The following is a 17,167-nucleotide window of genomic DNA, read 5'->3' on the forward strand; positions in this document are numbered from 1 at the left end:
GATCAACCAATATACCTTTAAGAAAATTTAGGCAAACTTTGAAAACAGCATCTCATTATGACAAATTTTAGGAATATTTTGAATAAGGCATTTTAGATAGGGAAATGGTAAAATTAGTGTTTAAAGTGGGTGGGGTAGGGTAACATTTTTATACATATAAAGAACATTTTGTTTAAAGACAAACATTTTGCTTGTGTAATTTGTTACCTGAATGTTATTATTTGTTTCTTAACAATGGGCAATTGAAAAACATTTTTTATAATGATGATATTACATATTATTAAGAGTTTCCTCATTTCTGAAAATAAGCCCTTCTAATGGCAAAGTATTAGTTCAGAAATATATCCATAACTCATAAACCATACGGTAAATTTTATTTAAATTTTGCATACAGGTGACCTTGAAGACATATTACTGTCTTATGTTGTCAATTTTACAGTTCCTTGTGGTTCCCATTACCCATGGACCATGGTCTACCTTAAATGAATAACGAGTTTTGAAGACGTGGATAAAACTTTGTTTGTTTATTTTATTTCACACGATAATTTTTCAAGCGAAATAAAGATTATTAATTAAATAAATGTAAAACTTAAAACGTTTGCGACATTAAAATAGCGTACTTGATTTGATTATTTTGCACGTGCTGTTTGGCGCTACATTGTGACGTCACGTAAACAATACTTTAAACGTCTGTACAGCGTTAACGACTGAATAAAAGATGTTGGTGTTCGGATTCATTTTCTTAGTAAGACCATTTTCTTTCATTCTACATAGTTTTCACAACAAAGTTCGACAAAAAAATGTTTTTATTTAGCAGATTTTTTAAACAAAATGGCGCCTTCAATTTTCATTTTACAACTGTCATTCGATATTTTATACACAGCTTCCGTTATTCTGGTTCCCCGTCCAATTACATTTCCCGTAGACGTGCGCGGGTGACCAGTCTACACATCCGTTTTCAGTCAGAATCTCTCAGTTTTTGTCGTTATCTTTAAATTCGAAAAGTTGCGATGTGTCCAATTCGGTACTTCGGACGAAAGTTTTCAAAACCATCACTTAGCAGGTACTCGCGTTACCGTAAAGCTCGCTTTGCGAGCAGGCCCTTCGGGCCAGCTCGTCGAGCTCGCTATTACCTCCCTTGACTTGACAGTCTACTTACTCTACATAACTTGATAAATCCTACCAGTCACTTCAAATTTTGACTAACAAATGTAGAAGGAATGTTTATGGGCATATTTGGTTCAATTCAAACACATCTTATAAATTTGAAAATTTCCTTAAGGGGGGCAAGGGACCAAAAAAAATGAAAAGATTTGTTTTACAGTGTGACTAGAAACACAATTCCAAATATTTCAAAATCTGTTTCACAGGCAGATAACCAGTTGAACAGCATTATTAAATGATATATGACATACATTGAAGAAAATAATAGTTTGCATGCATTGCTCCTTCAAAAAATGACTGACAGCAATTTATATTTACCCCCACCCAGCCAAAATCACACCTAAAATATACCAATATGGGCAATCTTCATGAAAGTGCAGCATACTCCAGAATCCACCCAATTCCTTTAAAAGTATCAGTAACACGCAGGACAAGCTATGACATTTTCAGAAATGACCAATAAAGTGTCTGTCATACGTTTAGATTTTTCACAAAATTTATCTGAAATTTCTTACTTGTTTGGCGCCAACTGTCAAAGCTTGATTTCTAACTTTTTCACCTGCATTCGGAGAGTCAGAAATAAATACAAATCTACCAAAATGCTTTGTTTCGGGTAAAAACCCAAAAATACTTCTCATTTCCTACACACAAACAAGAAAGAATTACAATGACAGAGAAATATCAGAAGTTATCAGTACCTTCAAAACACCATGTCTGAGTTATTAAAAAATTTGACCGGGGCCATCAATCGAATATGTCCCCTGCCCCCTAAGGAAGGTGAATGTAAAAAAATGGGAAGTCGGTGTTTTGGCATCGCGTTGAAGTTGACAAATCTAAATGCTATACCTACATTTTATATTCTTAGTTGCACAGTGCATAGCGCTGTGATAAGGCTGAGAAATATTAAGGTAGAACGCGACACTTCGCGAACTTTCGAGTAGCGTCTTGAAAATTGGCATGCAAGTAGTTGACCATATTTCTGATTAGGTACCGTTGATTTTAATTCAATAGTTTCAACAAATTTTTGTAAACACAGCGTCAAAGTTGACCATCAAAGCCCGTTTTTGAACATGACGTCTTTGCGTATCCTTGGCAACTGTTACGGTTATTTCAACGCCATTGGAGGACAAAATATCTTAAATTCTACAGCATTCAATGTAAATTATTTTTCCTTTTAAGCTGAAAATTCATTATTTTTACGCCGAAAAATGTTTGAAAAATCGAAAGAAAATTGTCAATTTTGTGTAAAATTTGACGGTCAGTATAGCCGCATTTTTCGGCTTTAAAGCGGTTTATTAAAAAGTTCCTGAAATAAATTTTTGATTTTTTTCTTTAAACGTACTAGTACTTTAAAATGTATACTTCAAAATAACTAAAAAACTTATGGGTCACCGACTTGAATTTTTCGGTACACGTGATTTTATTTCCCCAGCCCCTTGAGTATTTTTTAGCTAGTATAGCGCGAAAAGTTTGTCTTTACGTTGCGTTTATTTTTGTGAGAAGCATATTTCAAAGTGTAAATGTATTGCACAGGAAAATCGTGGTGTATTTTATTTTGGGATGTTTTCGAGAGGCGAATCAGTCTACCGGACACACTCGTTTAGTAAAGACGTACAAAATTAAATTGATAAGTTTGGGTGACCACGTGGCAGAAAAAGGACAATAAAGAGAGAGAAAATGATCTGTTGAGTAGAATTGATGGTTTTGTTTCAAATAAATTGTCGGAGATTGAGAAAACAATGACTGAAGCTCAAATACGTATCTCAGAAACTCAGCTTGAAAAATTAAAGCTAAAATTGGATACATGTGACAATTATCAGTTTCGAAAGCGGGGAAACGAGGAACTGTTCAAGCTTGAAAAGAAAATGCTTGGAAGTTTGGCTGAAGCAAGGAACGAGCTCAAAGACGTGTTTCTAGTGGATCGACTAAAGCAGAGGCAGCCACAAAGAAAGTAATTGAAGGTATGGACACTTTACGTGCCGTCAAAAAATAATGAAATTGGCTTATTCTAGCGACCTAAGATGGCGTGTGGTTAAAAAATATGAAACGCATTCACTTGCAGAAGGATCCGATGACGAAAAGAAAATGTATCGGGCACAGCTGCAGGCGAATCGAAAGGTCAGACAAGAAAGGCGTTTAAAGTCGAGGCGTTTTACCCCTTACATAAATCCAGGATCAAGGGATGCAACGGCTACAACGTCTGCTCCAGCTCCAGTTGGCGTTCGGATTCAGACACTCGGGCGAAAATCAGGGCTTTGTTTTCGGTGCGGGAGGCCAGGTCATTGGCAGGCAGATTGCAAGGTCAAGGTTACAGAGGCAAATGAATCAAGTGTAAGCCAGTTAAATAAATTTTTTCAGAAAAAATATCAGATTTTGTTTTAGTAAAAGCAAAACTTTAACAGTCAAAGTACAAGTATAGTAGAAACAAGAGTTATGACCCCTGTTAGTCGACTTAGAGAAATATATCACATTGGAAAAGGGCAAATGCAGGTAATTATTGAAAACAGCTATAAGTTGCTCTTTAAAGTAATTCCTGAAAACGCATATTTAATAAAAACAACAAATCCGCTTGAGATAATGCTCAGATTGTAACATCTGAGATAGATAAGCTGTTGCAAAAATGTTGTATATATGTGGTGAAAAAGGTTCCTTTTGTTATTAATCCATTAACAGTAGAATTTAACGGGTCAGGTTAGCCGCGTTTGGTACAAGACTGCAGGCATATAAATATGTCATTGTTTAGATATAAATGTACGTTTGAGGATCAGTTGCTGAAACTTTTTAGAAAAGACAATTATCTATTTTCGTTCGATTTAAAGAGCGCCTATCACCATATTATGATCGGTACCACGTTTTACCATTTGGTATCCTGTAGCAGGTAACATATTAACGAAGGTGATGAGAGCTGTTGTGAAACACTGGCGTTCCAAAGGACAAAATATTATAGTTTTTCTTGACGATGGTCTGGGTGGAGACGAGACATTTGATAAAGCTTTGTCTTTAGGTCAATTCATTAAAGAGATTAACAGCTGTTCGGTTTTGTTATGCCCCCACTTCTTGTATATTGCTTTACATTTGTCGGTCTGTAGACCAAATTGTTTCCGAGTGATAACTACAGAACGCTTAGGCCTATTAACTTCAAACTTGGTATGGTGATTGGTCATGATCAGTAGATGACCCCTATTGATTTTTGGGTCAAGGGGTCAAAGGTCAAGGTCACATTGACCTTGTAGGTAAAAACAGTTTCCGATCAATAACTAAAGAACGCTTAGGCCTAGGAACTTCAAACTTGGTATGGTAATTGGTCATGACCACTAGATGACCCCTATTGATTTTGGGTTCGAGGGGACAAAAACCATTGTAGGTAAAAACGGTTACTGATCAATAACTTAAGAACGCTTAGGCCTAGGACCCTCAAACTTGGTATCATGATTGGTCATGACCAGCGGATGAACCCTATTGATTTTGGGGTCAAGGGGTTAAAGGTCCAGGTTACTTTTACTTGTAGTTAAAAACGTATTCCACTCTATACCTAAAGGGCGCTTAGGTCTAGGAACTTCAAACTTGGTATGATGATAGGTCATGACCAGTAGATGACCCCTATTGATTTTTGGGTCAAAGGTCAAGGTCACATTGACCTTGTAAGTAAAAATGTTTCCGATCAATAACTAAAGAACCCTTAGGTCTAGGAACTTTAAACTTTATATGATGATTGGTCATGACCAGTAGATGACCCCTATTGATTTTAGGGCCAAAGGTCAAAGTCACATTGACCTTGTAAGTTAAAACGGTTTCCGATCAATAACTAAAGAACACTTAGGCCTAAGAACTTCAAACTTTATATGTTGATTGGTCTTGACCAGTAGATGACCCCTTTTGATTTTTGGGTCAAGGAATCAGTGTCAAATTGATCTTGTACTTTAAAATGGTTTATGACCAATAACTCAACAACTCAAGTTGCCTTGGTTGATATTTTTACATTACACATTTGAAGGTCTAAGTGATATGTCAACTTGGCTGTCATTAATGAGGCCTACATGATTCATAAAATGTATGCATATTTTATTTGGTATGATTTGTAATAACTTAAATTGCTGCACACAACCTATGGGGTCACAATAATTATTACCTTGTGACTAGTCATGACCAGTAGATAACCCTTATTAATTTTTTTTATGTTCACTGGGTCAGGAGTCATGCATAATAACCTGATCACATGACTAATTGGCTTTCCATAGGGGGCATACATGTTTTACAAACATATCTTGTTTTAAAAGAAGATAAATGTACTTTGTCTCCAACACAGGTTTTTGTTTGTTTGGGATACGTGTGGTATACCATATCAGGTTTGTTATCTGTAACAGAAGAACGCATGCTTCGTTTTGAAAGGTTAGTAGTTTCGATAATCGACCAGAACGCTGATTAGGGTAAGAAAATTAGCTTGTTTGGTCGGACAGTTGACATGTGTGATAGGTTCAGTTGTCAGCCTTCAAAAATTTGTGGGGTAAGCATAGTATTGATCGCTTTGCCTATAGTTACAAAACAAAATGTCCAAATTTCAATTCTAGATTTTTGTGTCAAGGTACTAACGGAGTGGATGCTTTCAGGTAAGTTTGGTCAGGACATATAAATTGGCTCGTGCCACCAAAGAGGCTTGTATATAAATGTATTAAAAGCAATAGGAGACAAGTGCGTTTGTACCCTGGTGGAACCGATTGGAGATCAGCATGTTTATGGCCTTTGATCTTTCCAGATGGCGAAAATCAAGCGTTTTACATAAAAGACTTGTTTCAATTAGAAGAGGCAGAGGAAAGAATGAAATTTTCGATGGAAGGCCTTTAATATTTGGCCTTTTAGCGTTCAGAATTGTGACAAAATAATATAATGCTCTTATATATTTTCAGGTTTGAAGCTCAAGGACACGATTATCGACCATGTTAACCAGACAGAGGTAGCGTTAGACTGTTTCGGTGATTTGCCTGATAAAATGGCACAAAAATTATTGGGTTCACGAAGTGACAGTACAAATATTGAGTATATTTCATATTTCAAGAAATGGGACAAGTTCATTCTGAGAAGGGATCCAATTCTTTACCAGCGTCTCCTATTCACGTTGCATTATATTTTATGGATTTACTAGAAAAAACGTTTTTCTGATCATGTGATTTCAGTAACTGTGTATAGTTGAAAGGGGCGCATGGCTTAAAAGGACTTTCAGGTCCGTCTGAAAACTCGTTCGTAAAATAATTATTAGAAAATGCTAAACGGAACAATTCTAAACCAACATCTAAAAAAGCCTCTGTCTACACAGACATTGATTGACGTTTGTTCTGAATATTCAGAATCTTCAGACATTTTAGTTGTCAGAGATATGTCTATGATTTTAATAGGTTTCGCAGGCTTTATGATGTATGATGAATTGAGTTCACTCGGGTGTAACGATATTGATTTTCATGATGACTATTTTTGTCTGAAAATTTGGAAAAGTAAGACTGACCAATACAGATAAGAAAATGAAATAGTTATAAGTAAAGGAATATCTGTTACTTGTCCTTAGGCGTTATATAAGTTTGTTCAGTCAGACTATATTTGAAATTACTTACTCAGGCCATGTTTTAGATCAAATTCTACTTGTAAATTTATTTACAAAAACAAACCGTTAAGTAACTCAAGGGATAGGGAAAGTATTATAGGTAGATTGCGTTCATTTACGGAGGATTTGAACATCGGTCTTCATTCACTACGGTCTGGTGGGGCAGCCTCAGCTGCCAATTCCGGAGTTAATGATAGATGTTGGAAACGTCATGGTCGGTGGAAGTCCGACATTAGTAAAGACCGTTATGTGGCAGATTCTTTGTCAAGCAAACTTGTGGTGTCTCAAAAATTGAGTATGTTGTTAATATACTACTATACTATATCGGCTATGTTCAAGTCCTTACTTTGTTTTGTCTACATGCTCGTCCGGCAAATGCATTTATGAGTTGTTTTTTATTCATTTATTTCTAAAGATGGTAGACTGTTTGTTTGTTGGTGCACGTTTACATTAAGTATAGTTAAGACCAGAACAGAACAGAAGTTTAATTGAAGATTTAAGCATACAGCCCTTCGTCATAACATACATTTATACACTAAAATCATATAAATTAAAAAGAAACGTTACAACAAAAGTGTTGTTAAATTGGTAAGTTCTATGTCTAAAGCATGTTATACAGTAAATTGCACGATTTAACTGTTCAATATATTTAAACATACTTGGGCGTGTATAGTAGAATTATGGGATATATTTTCTCTTGTTTTCATGATTAAAACAAAGTGGAATTTGTCCTCGATATCATCTGAATTGCAAATAACACACTCACGTCGATTACTTTCAATATTGTTATGCCGACCAGTTTCAATATTCTGATTGTGTGAATTTAGTCTTAATCAAGAAAAAGCATTTCTGTATCTAGGAACATCGTAAACAGTGAAGTACAGTGCAGAACAAATAAAAGAACAAAAAAAAAACAGATTTTATCAACATTCAACAATTTCATTAGCAATTTGATATAATCTAAATGATCAGCCATAAGTTTAGAATAGTTTATTTTGATAAATAGACGATGCATTTGTAAATTTAAGAAATTGAGTAATTAACTAGAACGTTCCTGCGTCTAAACATTAATTCAGTCATATCAAATTTGAATGGCCCTAAATGAATCATTCGATTCCGACAAAAGAAACTTTCGTAAACAAGCATGCGAATTTAACCAACACTTGCATTTAGGTGTGTTGAAATGCGTCAATATGATATATCTTCCTTGAAAATACTTGGTAAAGATGTACGAAGAATTACTAGTGTCGTTATTAAATTCTATGGTTAATATTCTCTTTCTATTCCCATACCTAAAGGCTTTTAATAAACGTGATTTTCAAGTTGTTTCAACTTTAGCATGACATTAAGCGTGATTTCATGTTTGCAATAGATAGAAAGACCCTGGCAGGATTAACTAATTCAATGGACAAAAGGCGCATACAAAACTCTTCTGTTAAAAGTATCATTAGACGACGTTTTCATCAGTAATTTAAATTGAACCAACAAGTCTTAACAATAAAATCTATTCTCTGTATATTACATAATTTTACACAAATGATATTGTACATTTTCTTTGATAATTGGATTGGCGAGGTAGTAAGTGTCTTTTAGCCAGCTTACGATATTATTCAACGATGTTTTAGTTCTATGGCATTCCAAATTATGTATAATGAAGATAATCGTGATTTAATTACTTTGACCTATCTTTTTATTGTTTGAAATACATTTTGTGAAATGAGAAATATTGTGGGGTGAGATTAACTAGATTTCAAAAATGTATTTAAATAAACTAGATTAAAATATGTATGATTTCTCTTCCCATCAAGGAAATGTTCTTATAACTTCTAAAGATTTTGTAAAAAAAATAACTTATACAAATATTAATGTCACTATATGGCAAAAGTCAAACCGGAAAAAAGGATGAAATCAGACAAACTGAATACAAAAACATATTCATGAACATGCATCTTCACATGTTGTCTTATTTTTATTTATTTACTTATTTATTTGTTTATTTGTTCGTTTGTTCGTTCGTTCATTCATTCATTCATTTATTCATTCATTCATTCATTCATTTATTTCAAATGACAATTAACTTTGATTTCATAGGTTATATAAATCTTTTTAGTTTTCTTACAGTAGATATTTTTTGTGATAATAGATACATTTCTTAATTCTTTGGAATAATCATATCAATGATTTTCAAGTCCGACGTGGTTGAAAAAAGAATTTCTAAAAAAAATCATCTTTTCCTTTCCTTTATATACAAAGCTATATAGACATCTTTTGTTTTTTGTTAAAAGTTTTTTCCGAGCACCACCGCGACTGAGCGCGGTAATTATAAATATGGCTAACCTGGTAGCGGAAATACCGTTTTATATTTATTCTAATAATATGTACAAACCGTGTATTTTGGGTTATATTGGATAAGTCGATTATGATTTTATACTGGAATTATTTAAAAAGTTAAGAAAACTGTACCTTATATCTTTATGGTAATCTTGGCCAAATAAAGATATAAAGGCAACTTATGCTTTTGTCTTTTACATAATTCTTTCTCGTTATTGTATATGAGCATATTCTCCGTTATATGCAATGCAATGATTTTTTCATGCGTGGCCACACAGCTTTTCGTAGCCTCTCTCTGCCTGTTTCTCTAGTCACTTTTGCCAATGCATGTATATTTAATATGATTTGGTGTTTGTATTTAGCTACAGCTTAAAACAATTATCGTACCTTTAAAATCATTGTTCTATATATTTTTATATCATTCAAATACCCATAACAAATGTGTAAGCTAGTAGAAGATGTGTGATAACTGCTTGTGTGTGCTTGATCATTAAGAGGATTATTTAAGAACAATTTTGTGTTCCGATTCATTTATGTATTTGATTAAACATATTTATTTAAGCTCGATTGCGGAACAAGTTCTTGCAACATTTTTTTTAGACTGCTTCCTGGAGCCAACCATTACTGGTTTCATATGAAGTAACATGGTCGTGACCCGAGTAGGGCTCGAACCAAGGATCTCTGGGTTGAGAGGCAGACACCTTAACCACTAGGCCACCGCTCCCCTAACCATCTATGTATTGGTTGATAAATATCTGCTTTAGACAATTAGAACTGTTTATGTTACCAATCAATTATCCATTTGATATATTTTGCTGTGTTGAGTGTAAAATAGACCAGTATGACGATATATTTATAGATGGTTACCAGTTCTTTAAACAACCTAGAAAACAAGCTTTTATACGAAAGTCCGGTGGTCTGTGTATTTTTGTAAAGACCGGTCTACATGATCAAATAGAAATTATTGATTCTAGCTCCGATTATATTTTGTGGTTAAAAATTATGAATTGTACACCTGTAAGTCGTAAACATGTTATTATTGGTGTCATGTATATTCAACCAGAAACTTCAAAATATTTTAACCAAGATGAATTATTAATTTTTGAAAATGAAATGATTGATATGTGTAATGCAAATGAATATGTGCTCTTAACCGGTGATGCTAATGCCCATATTGCAGAAGATTTCACTGAATCGGATGATTTTTTAACAAACCTTTTTGATTTTGGAAATGACTTCGTAGAATTTTTTAATCAAACAGATATATTAAGCCAGTTAGGGTTGAGCATTCTAAGGACATCTAAAGATCATAAGATCAATTGTATAGGTCGGTCTTTAATTAATATTTGTAAAAATAATAATCTTTTTGTAGTAAATGGTCGTTTTAGCCACGATAAAGACATTTAAAATTTTACATTCAAAAACATGTCGGTAATCGACTATACCATTTCGTCTGCAAATATACTGAAATATTTAAACGATTTCAAAATTAATGAATTAGATTGCATTTTCTCAGATGGACACTCTTTATTGTCATTAGAAATTAACTTTGTTAAAAGTGATAGCAATGGTGTCAACAGTCCGACTGCAAATAGCAACCCGATTAAATGGCAACCCAGCCGAAAACACGAGTTTATTCAAAAAATTAATTTGAATAAGGTAGCGAGCGTAGAATTCCTATTAAATAATTTTCCTTTAAGCTCGAATCCAAATTTATCGCTTAATGATATTGTAGAGGAAATTACTCACATTTACAACGAATCTGCAAAAGCTGTTTTTACAAAGTCTTATTCGCACGTTAAGACAATAAGGAACACATGTAGGTCAAAAATCAAAAATAAACCTTGGTATAACAAGCGAGCAATATATAACCGCGCACGGAAAAAGTTTAACTTGAATAAATCTAATAATAATCGGTGTCTTCTCAACCATGCAAGTAAAGATTATAAACACACAATGAAATTTTACCTGAATAAATATACGTTAAACAATCAGGCCAAGCTAAGAAAAATGCAAAAATCCGATCCCAAATCATACTGGAAATATTTAAATAGTCTTAAAACAAATAACCAGAGCAAAATGCCATCAATTAATGATTTTTACGAATATTTCAAAAATGTAAATTCGAACAATGAACAGTCAAACCTGTTCGAAACCAATGAGACTGATTTACGTAATAACGACAGCATTTTAAATATCCCTTTTACCGAAAATGAAATTTCTAATTCAATAAAAAAGTGCAAAAATGGAAAAGCAGCTAGTAAGTCGGATTATATCTTTAACGAATATATTAAATCTACGGAGTACATTATGTTGCCAATATTTACGAAACTTTTTAACATTATTCTTGATACCGGAATTATTCCTAATAGTTGGTCTGAAGGCTATATTATACCAATATTTAAAGGAAAAGGAAATGCTGATTTACCGGAAAACTATAGGCCAATTACGATCCTGAGCTGTCTCGGAAAATTATTTACTTCAGTATTAAATGATAGGTTGATTAAATTTGTAGAAACTCATAACATTATTCATGAAAATCAGGCAGGCTTTGGAAAAAATCACTCGACTATGGATCTTGTATTTACCTTAAAGTTTTTGATAGAACTAATGTGTATGAAAAAAGTAAGCTTTTTGTAGCTTTTGTTGATTTTTCCCGAGCTTTTGACAATGTAAATAGAGCCCAACTTTTTTAAAAATTGATCGATAATGGTATTGATGGCAAATTCCTAAGAATTATTCGCAACATGTACAATAACATTAAGTCATGTGTTCAATCAAATGGAGAAGGTTCCTCCATGTTTTCGTGCGACTGTGGCGTGAGACAAGGGGAAAATCTTTCCCCTCTTTCGTTCTCACTTTTTCTTAATGACTTACTCGATTTTCTGTAATCTAAATGTAATGGCGGAATTTCTTAAGAATGCCAAATAGACAATATTGATAGTTTTTTAAGTATATTAGTGTTACTTTTTGCAGATGACACGGTTCTTATTTCAAAAACCCCGCAAGAATTCCAAAAATGTTTAAATGATTTTAACGATTATTGTCAAAGATGGGAATTAAAAATAAATACTAGCAAAACCAAAGTTATTATCTTTGGTTCAAATACACGTGGGGTACGCAATATGTCATTTACGCTTAATGGAAATGCTCTGCAAATAATCGATAGTTATAAATACTTAGGCGTTATGTTTAGTCCTAATGGGAAATTTAAGAAAGCAAGAGATCATTTAATTACACAAGCTAGAAAAGCAATGCACCTTTTGTACAAACGAATTAATAATCTTTGTTTACCTCTTGATTTACAACTCAAACTATTCGATAACACCATTGTTCCAATTGAGTATAGAAAATACTCAAGACATCGAAAAAGTACATATTGAATTTTTGCGTAAAATAACAAATTGCAGAAAAAGTACTCCTGCGTATATGCTCTATGGCGAATAAGGTAGATATCCGCTTGAAATTGTTATCAAAACACGTATTATTAAATTTTGGAAAAATTTAGCGCAAGGTCAACAATATAAATACTCAAATTTTATCTACAAATTTATGTTAAATAGTGATTATACATTTAAATGGCTTGATTATGTTAAATCTACCCTTGATCTAACCGGTCACAGTGAAATATTCCTAAATCAAAATTCTTCGAACTTATGTAACGTTCATGTGTTAATTAAACAAACACTGATAGATCAATTTTTTACCGACTGGTTTAGTAGTATGCAACTATCAAATAAAGGCAAACTCTATAATTTGTTTGAATATCAGTTTGAGCGTGAAGACTATTTGACATCATTGCCAAAACACTTATACTTACCTATTCTCAAGTTTAGGACTGCAAATCATAAATTCCCTGTTAAAACTGGCCGTTGGTCTAATATCCCATATGTTAATAGAAAGTGTCCACTATGCCAAAATGACTTAGGTGATGAAATCCATTATTTGATGGTTTGTAATTATTTCACCGAAAAAAGAAAGCAGCTTATTCCAAATTATTTTCACAGTTATCCAAATATCATTAAATACCAAGAACTTCTTAAAAGTAGTAACAGCGAAATCCTAAAAAAATCTTAGTATATTTATAGCGCATATCATGAACACATTTACACGTTAGTTTTACTTTTTGAAATAGTATTTTACTCAGTCAATGACATTCCATAGTAACACTAATGAATGACGTAAATAAGTTTTACACGCTTTCCACGTGCTCCACTTTATCTCTTATAGAAATTAGACAGTTAAATATCGCTGTCCCCATACTTAAATTTATATCAAGTTTAAAGGTTAAAAAATGTTTCTTGTTGTATTACATGTACTATTTTTCGCTTGATTATCTATCATACTTGATGTAAAACATGTAATTGTTTTCTATTTGATACCCACGCATGTATTTATTTACTTGATTATTGTAATGTCTGTTGTTACAAATGCAACCTTGACGAAATAAAAGAATATTGTATTGTATTGTATTGTATTGTTACCGTATATTTTAATTAGAGAGCTAACAAAATGTGATGTTTTATTTCAAAGAAAATCTTATAATAATTCACATAATATTAGTTCGGTAATAAATCAAGTAACTAAAATTGTACGTCATAATTGATTATGCTGGAATAAATAGAGTATGTGTAATACACCTGCCCCTGCTAAGCCGTGTCGCGAAGATTAAAAAAATCAAGTATGCAAATCAACGAAATTGCAACAATGTTAAAAGACGAAAATGCAACAATGCGGAAAAAGCGAAATTTTTATGATGCAGATATGATGAAAAGTAAATATGCAATATTCAAAGATAAAACAAATAACAGACAAAAATACAGCACATTTTATGTATCGCATTAACTAATTTTGTCGTCACTCAAGAATGCGAAAACACAAAGATAGGACAAACTTTAAATATGATCCCAAATACGTAAGTGATAAGAAAATTCGTAGACTTTTGTGTTACTTCTTTACAATAATTAGACTTCAGATGGCTCTCAATCTAATGTAAATTTCATGTACAGTTAATTATAAATCAAGTATATTCTGAAAAGAATGCAATAATACAGAAGCTTCCTTATTTTAGCTTGACTTCCTGTGAAATACACAGGGATGAAGTAAATGAATAAAAAGGGTTTTTATTTGTCAATTTAAGCCACTCAAGACTGCCAAGACGCCGTTTACTAATATTTTCTTGCTATGGTTTCAGATTTTACCTATAAATATTCCGTCAAGAAATGGCCTGAATGGTATAAATGTCCTCATAGTGCGTTGTCCGGACCAATCATGCAAATTAAGTAATAGGCCTACAATTATATTTGCATAAATTTCTAAAAAAAATATATCGCGGCAAATGTTCACAGGTCTTTGTTAACAGTATATCGTAGTGAAAGTAGGTATCAAATTGGGAGAGGATTTCTTCTTGTCATATTGTTGTGCGGCAGAAAAATCATAAAATTCTTTTTCAAAAAAAAAAATAAATATTCATGATGATTTTCTTTTAAATACAAATATTTATAAATATAATCATTTTCTAAAAGGTCATATTTTCAAAACAATGTGTCAAATTTCAAATATGTTAAGTTACAGGTACTATATAGAGGATATTTGTTTGTTTGTGTGTAAGATGAAATTTTATTTCATCGAGTGGGCTTTAAAAACAGTATTCTCACGAGTGGCGAAGCCACGAGTGAGAATACTGTTTTTAAAGTTCACGAGATGAAATAAAATTACATCTTACACAACAAACAGACAAATTTTCTTTTTTTTATGCTTAAAAACAAGTTAAAACGAAATTTTCATAATTTTAACGTTAATATTAAAACTGTTTCCCCCATTGAGAGCCCCATTTATTCGGAATTTCTCATTAAAAAAAAGAAGTCTTGAGCTGAAAAATAAGTCCGCCAATCAACATTAAATGACGGTGATATTTATTAATTTTATTAAAAAAATATGAATGATCGCTTGTTTTGATAATAAAAACAAACAATTCTTGTAGGAGAAAAAGTCCAACCATCCATCCATATTTCTGTTACTTAGTGCGAATTCATATTAGACCTGGCTTTGTAAATTGTAAGCGGCAGCCATTTTTTAAAGTTGTGTATTTCATGGGAGGAAAATAATTGTGTAAGATTCAGAGGGATATAATTTGGATTTGTTAGTCATACACATTTTTAAAAGAAAGAAAACTTATTTGAGGATTGTAACAGACAAAAAATAAGTGTTGACAGATGTGAAAACATTCAGAAAAGGAGCTAGGAAAATGGAAAACTTGGAAACCTGCTCAAGAACGCTGGGTTGATTTAACTTATTCTTCGAGTTATGGCTGTCAATGCTTTCAATTTTTCATAAAGCATACGGCAGTTATTGCTCGTAGGATACTTTAATATGCCCAAATGTCATCAAGAGCAGTTTTGCATGGGGAAGGAATGTATTTTTGAGACTGTCAAAATGAAACAAAAAAACGAAATTTGGTGATTGGAATTTCATGAATTTGAATGAATAGATTAAGTTTTCTTCTTTTTATTACTTTTGACATTTAAGTTATTTATCAATTTCAGTTTTGCTTTTTCTTTAAACAGCCTGACATTGTCAGAATTGTCAGCAAAAATGAAATTGAGGTACCACATGGGGAAAATCTTAAAAAAGTAGTTTCGTCATTGAAAAGAGTGAAATTATATTTTGATAATTTTCACTGTCAAATTACCAAATATAATTTTCACGCATAAATCAGTAATCCACTGAAAAGCATAAAATAAATAATTATGTAACCGAAAGATTAAATGTGGCTTTTCCTCCTTGTCCAATCAATGGTGTTAAAAGTTTTATTATATTTTGGTAATAATGTCAATTTAGCCGTCTGTACTTAATAAGTTGTTAAACCTTATTACTAATAAAAAGTCAAGGTAATAATTGTTGTTATAAATTATATGTTGCTATGTTACATTATTTTGTATTAAAACCTAATTGGTTACTTTGATATTTAAAAAAACAAAGATGTTAAAATTTTATTGGTCAGTTTAAAACGAAACCATTTTTAAAAATATTGTAAAAATCAAAAAAAAATCAAACAGTTAAATTCTAAATTTCCAATTAATAACATTGTCGCTTTCCACTAGAAATATTTGTTACTGCTTGTAAATATCTACATTATATTTGTTAACGTCAAGATAACCTGTGTATATTTAATTTATAATAAATGTTTGTGGTATTCCACTGAAAAAAAAAACAATAAATAATAAAACGAAACATTGTCTTGTAATTCAATTTACCTCAAATCATCGCAATAATACTTGGTGGAGAATCCGGGTCTTTCCCAACTTTCCCAAATTTCCCAAATTTATAAATATTTGTGTTTCAAAGAAAATCGTTATGCATATTTATTTTTTTATTATTTTTTTTTTTTTTTTTTTTTTTTTTTTTTTTTTTTTTTTTTTTTTTTTTTTTTTTTTTTTGTAAAAGAATTTTATGATTTTTCTGCCGCACAGTAATTGTTGTTATAAATTATATGTTGCTATCTTACATTATTTTGTATTAAAACCTAATTGGTTACTTTGTTATTTAAAAACAAATATGTTAAAATTTTATTGGTCAGTTTAAAACGAAACCATTTTTAAAAATATTGTAAAAATAAAAAAAAAATCAAACAGTTAAATTTTCCAATTAATAACATTGTGGCTTCCACTAGAAATATTTGTTACTGCTTGTAAATATCTACATTATATTTGTTAACGTCAAGATAACCTGTGTATATTTAATTTATAATAAATGTTTGTGGTATTCCATTGAAAAAAAAAACAATAAATAATAAAACTTACGTTTGATAGATTCATATATTCTGAGTCAAAATCCGAACCGACTTTAGAAATACTAGTAGTGTTAGCAAATATAATCTCCTTATTTCCTCTTGGTCCTTTATAATAAATAATTAAGAACTCCCGCAAACTAACTTAGAAATGACAAAAAAATATTTGAAGCTGAGTTTCTATTTTTTAGATACTTTTTGAAATAGATTTTGGTAACACAATTTTTATAGAGTAATGTTAGGAATATGACGGTTTTGTCTGTTTTGGATATAGTGCAATACAGACGTTT

The 17,167-nt window shown here is 31.9% G+C and overlaps 1 protein-coding gene across 1 annotated transcript in view; it reads left to right on the forward strand.

The window, feature by feature from the left end:
- The first annotated feature begins 3,249 nt into the window (after positions 1–3,249).
- LOC132750111 (uncharacterized) overlaps positions 3,250–17,167 on the forward strand; it is a 38,585-nt gene continuing 24,667 nt past the window's right edge. Inside the window, exons 1-3 of the mRNA XM_060740056.1 lie at positions 3,250–3,495; positions 5,529–5,553; positions 6,069–6,185. Coding sequence (XP_060596039.1) covers positions 3,250–3,495; positions 5,529–5,553; positions 6,069–6,185 — 388 coding nt within the window. The remainder of the gene's footprint in view (positions 3,496–5,528; positions 5,554–6,068; positions 6,186–17,167) is intronic.

Source organism: Ruditapes philippinarum, unplaced genomic scaffold, assembly GCF_026571515.1.
Source record: "Ruditapes philippinarum isolate M1 unplaced genomic scaffold, ASM2657151v2 ctg5970_1_1_1_1, whole genome shotgun sequence".
Lineage (NCBI taxonomy): Eukaryota > Metazoa > Mollusca > Bivalvia > Venerida > Veneridae > Ruditapes > Ruditapes philippinarum.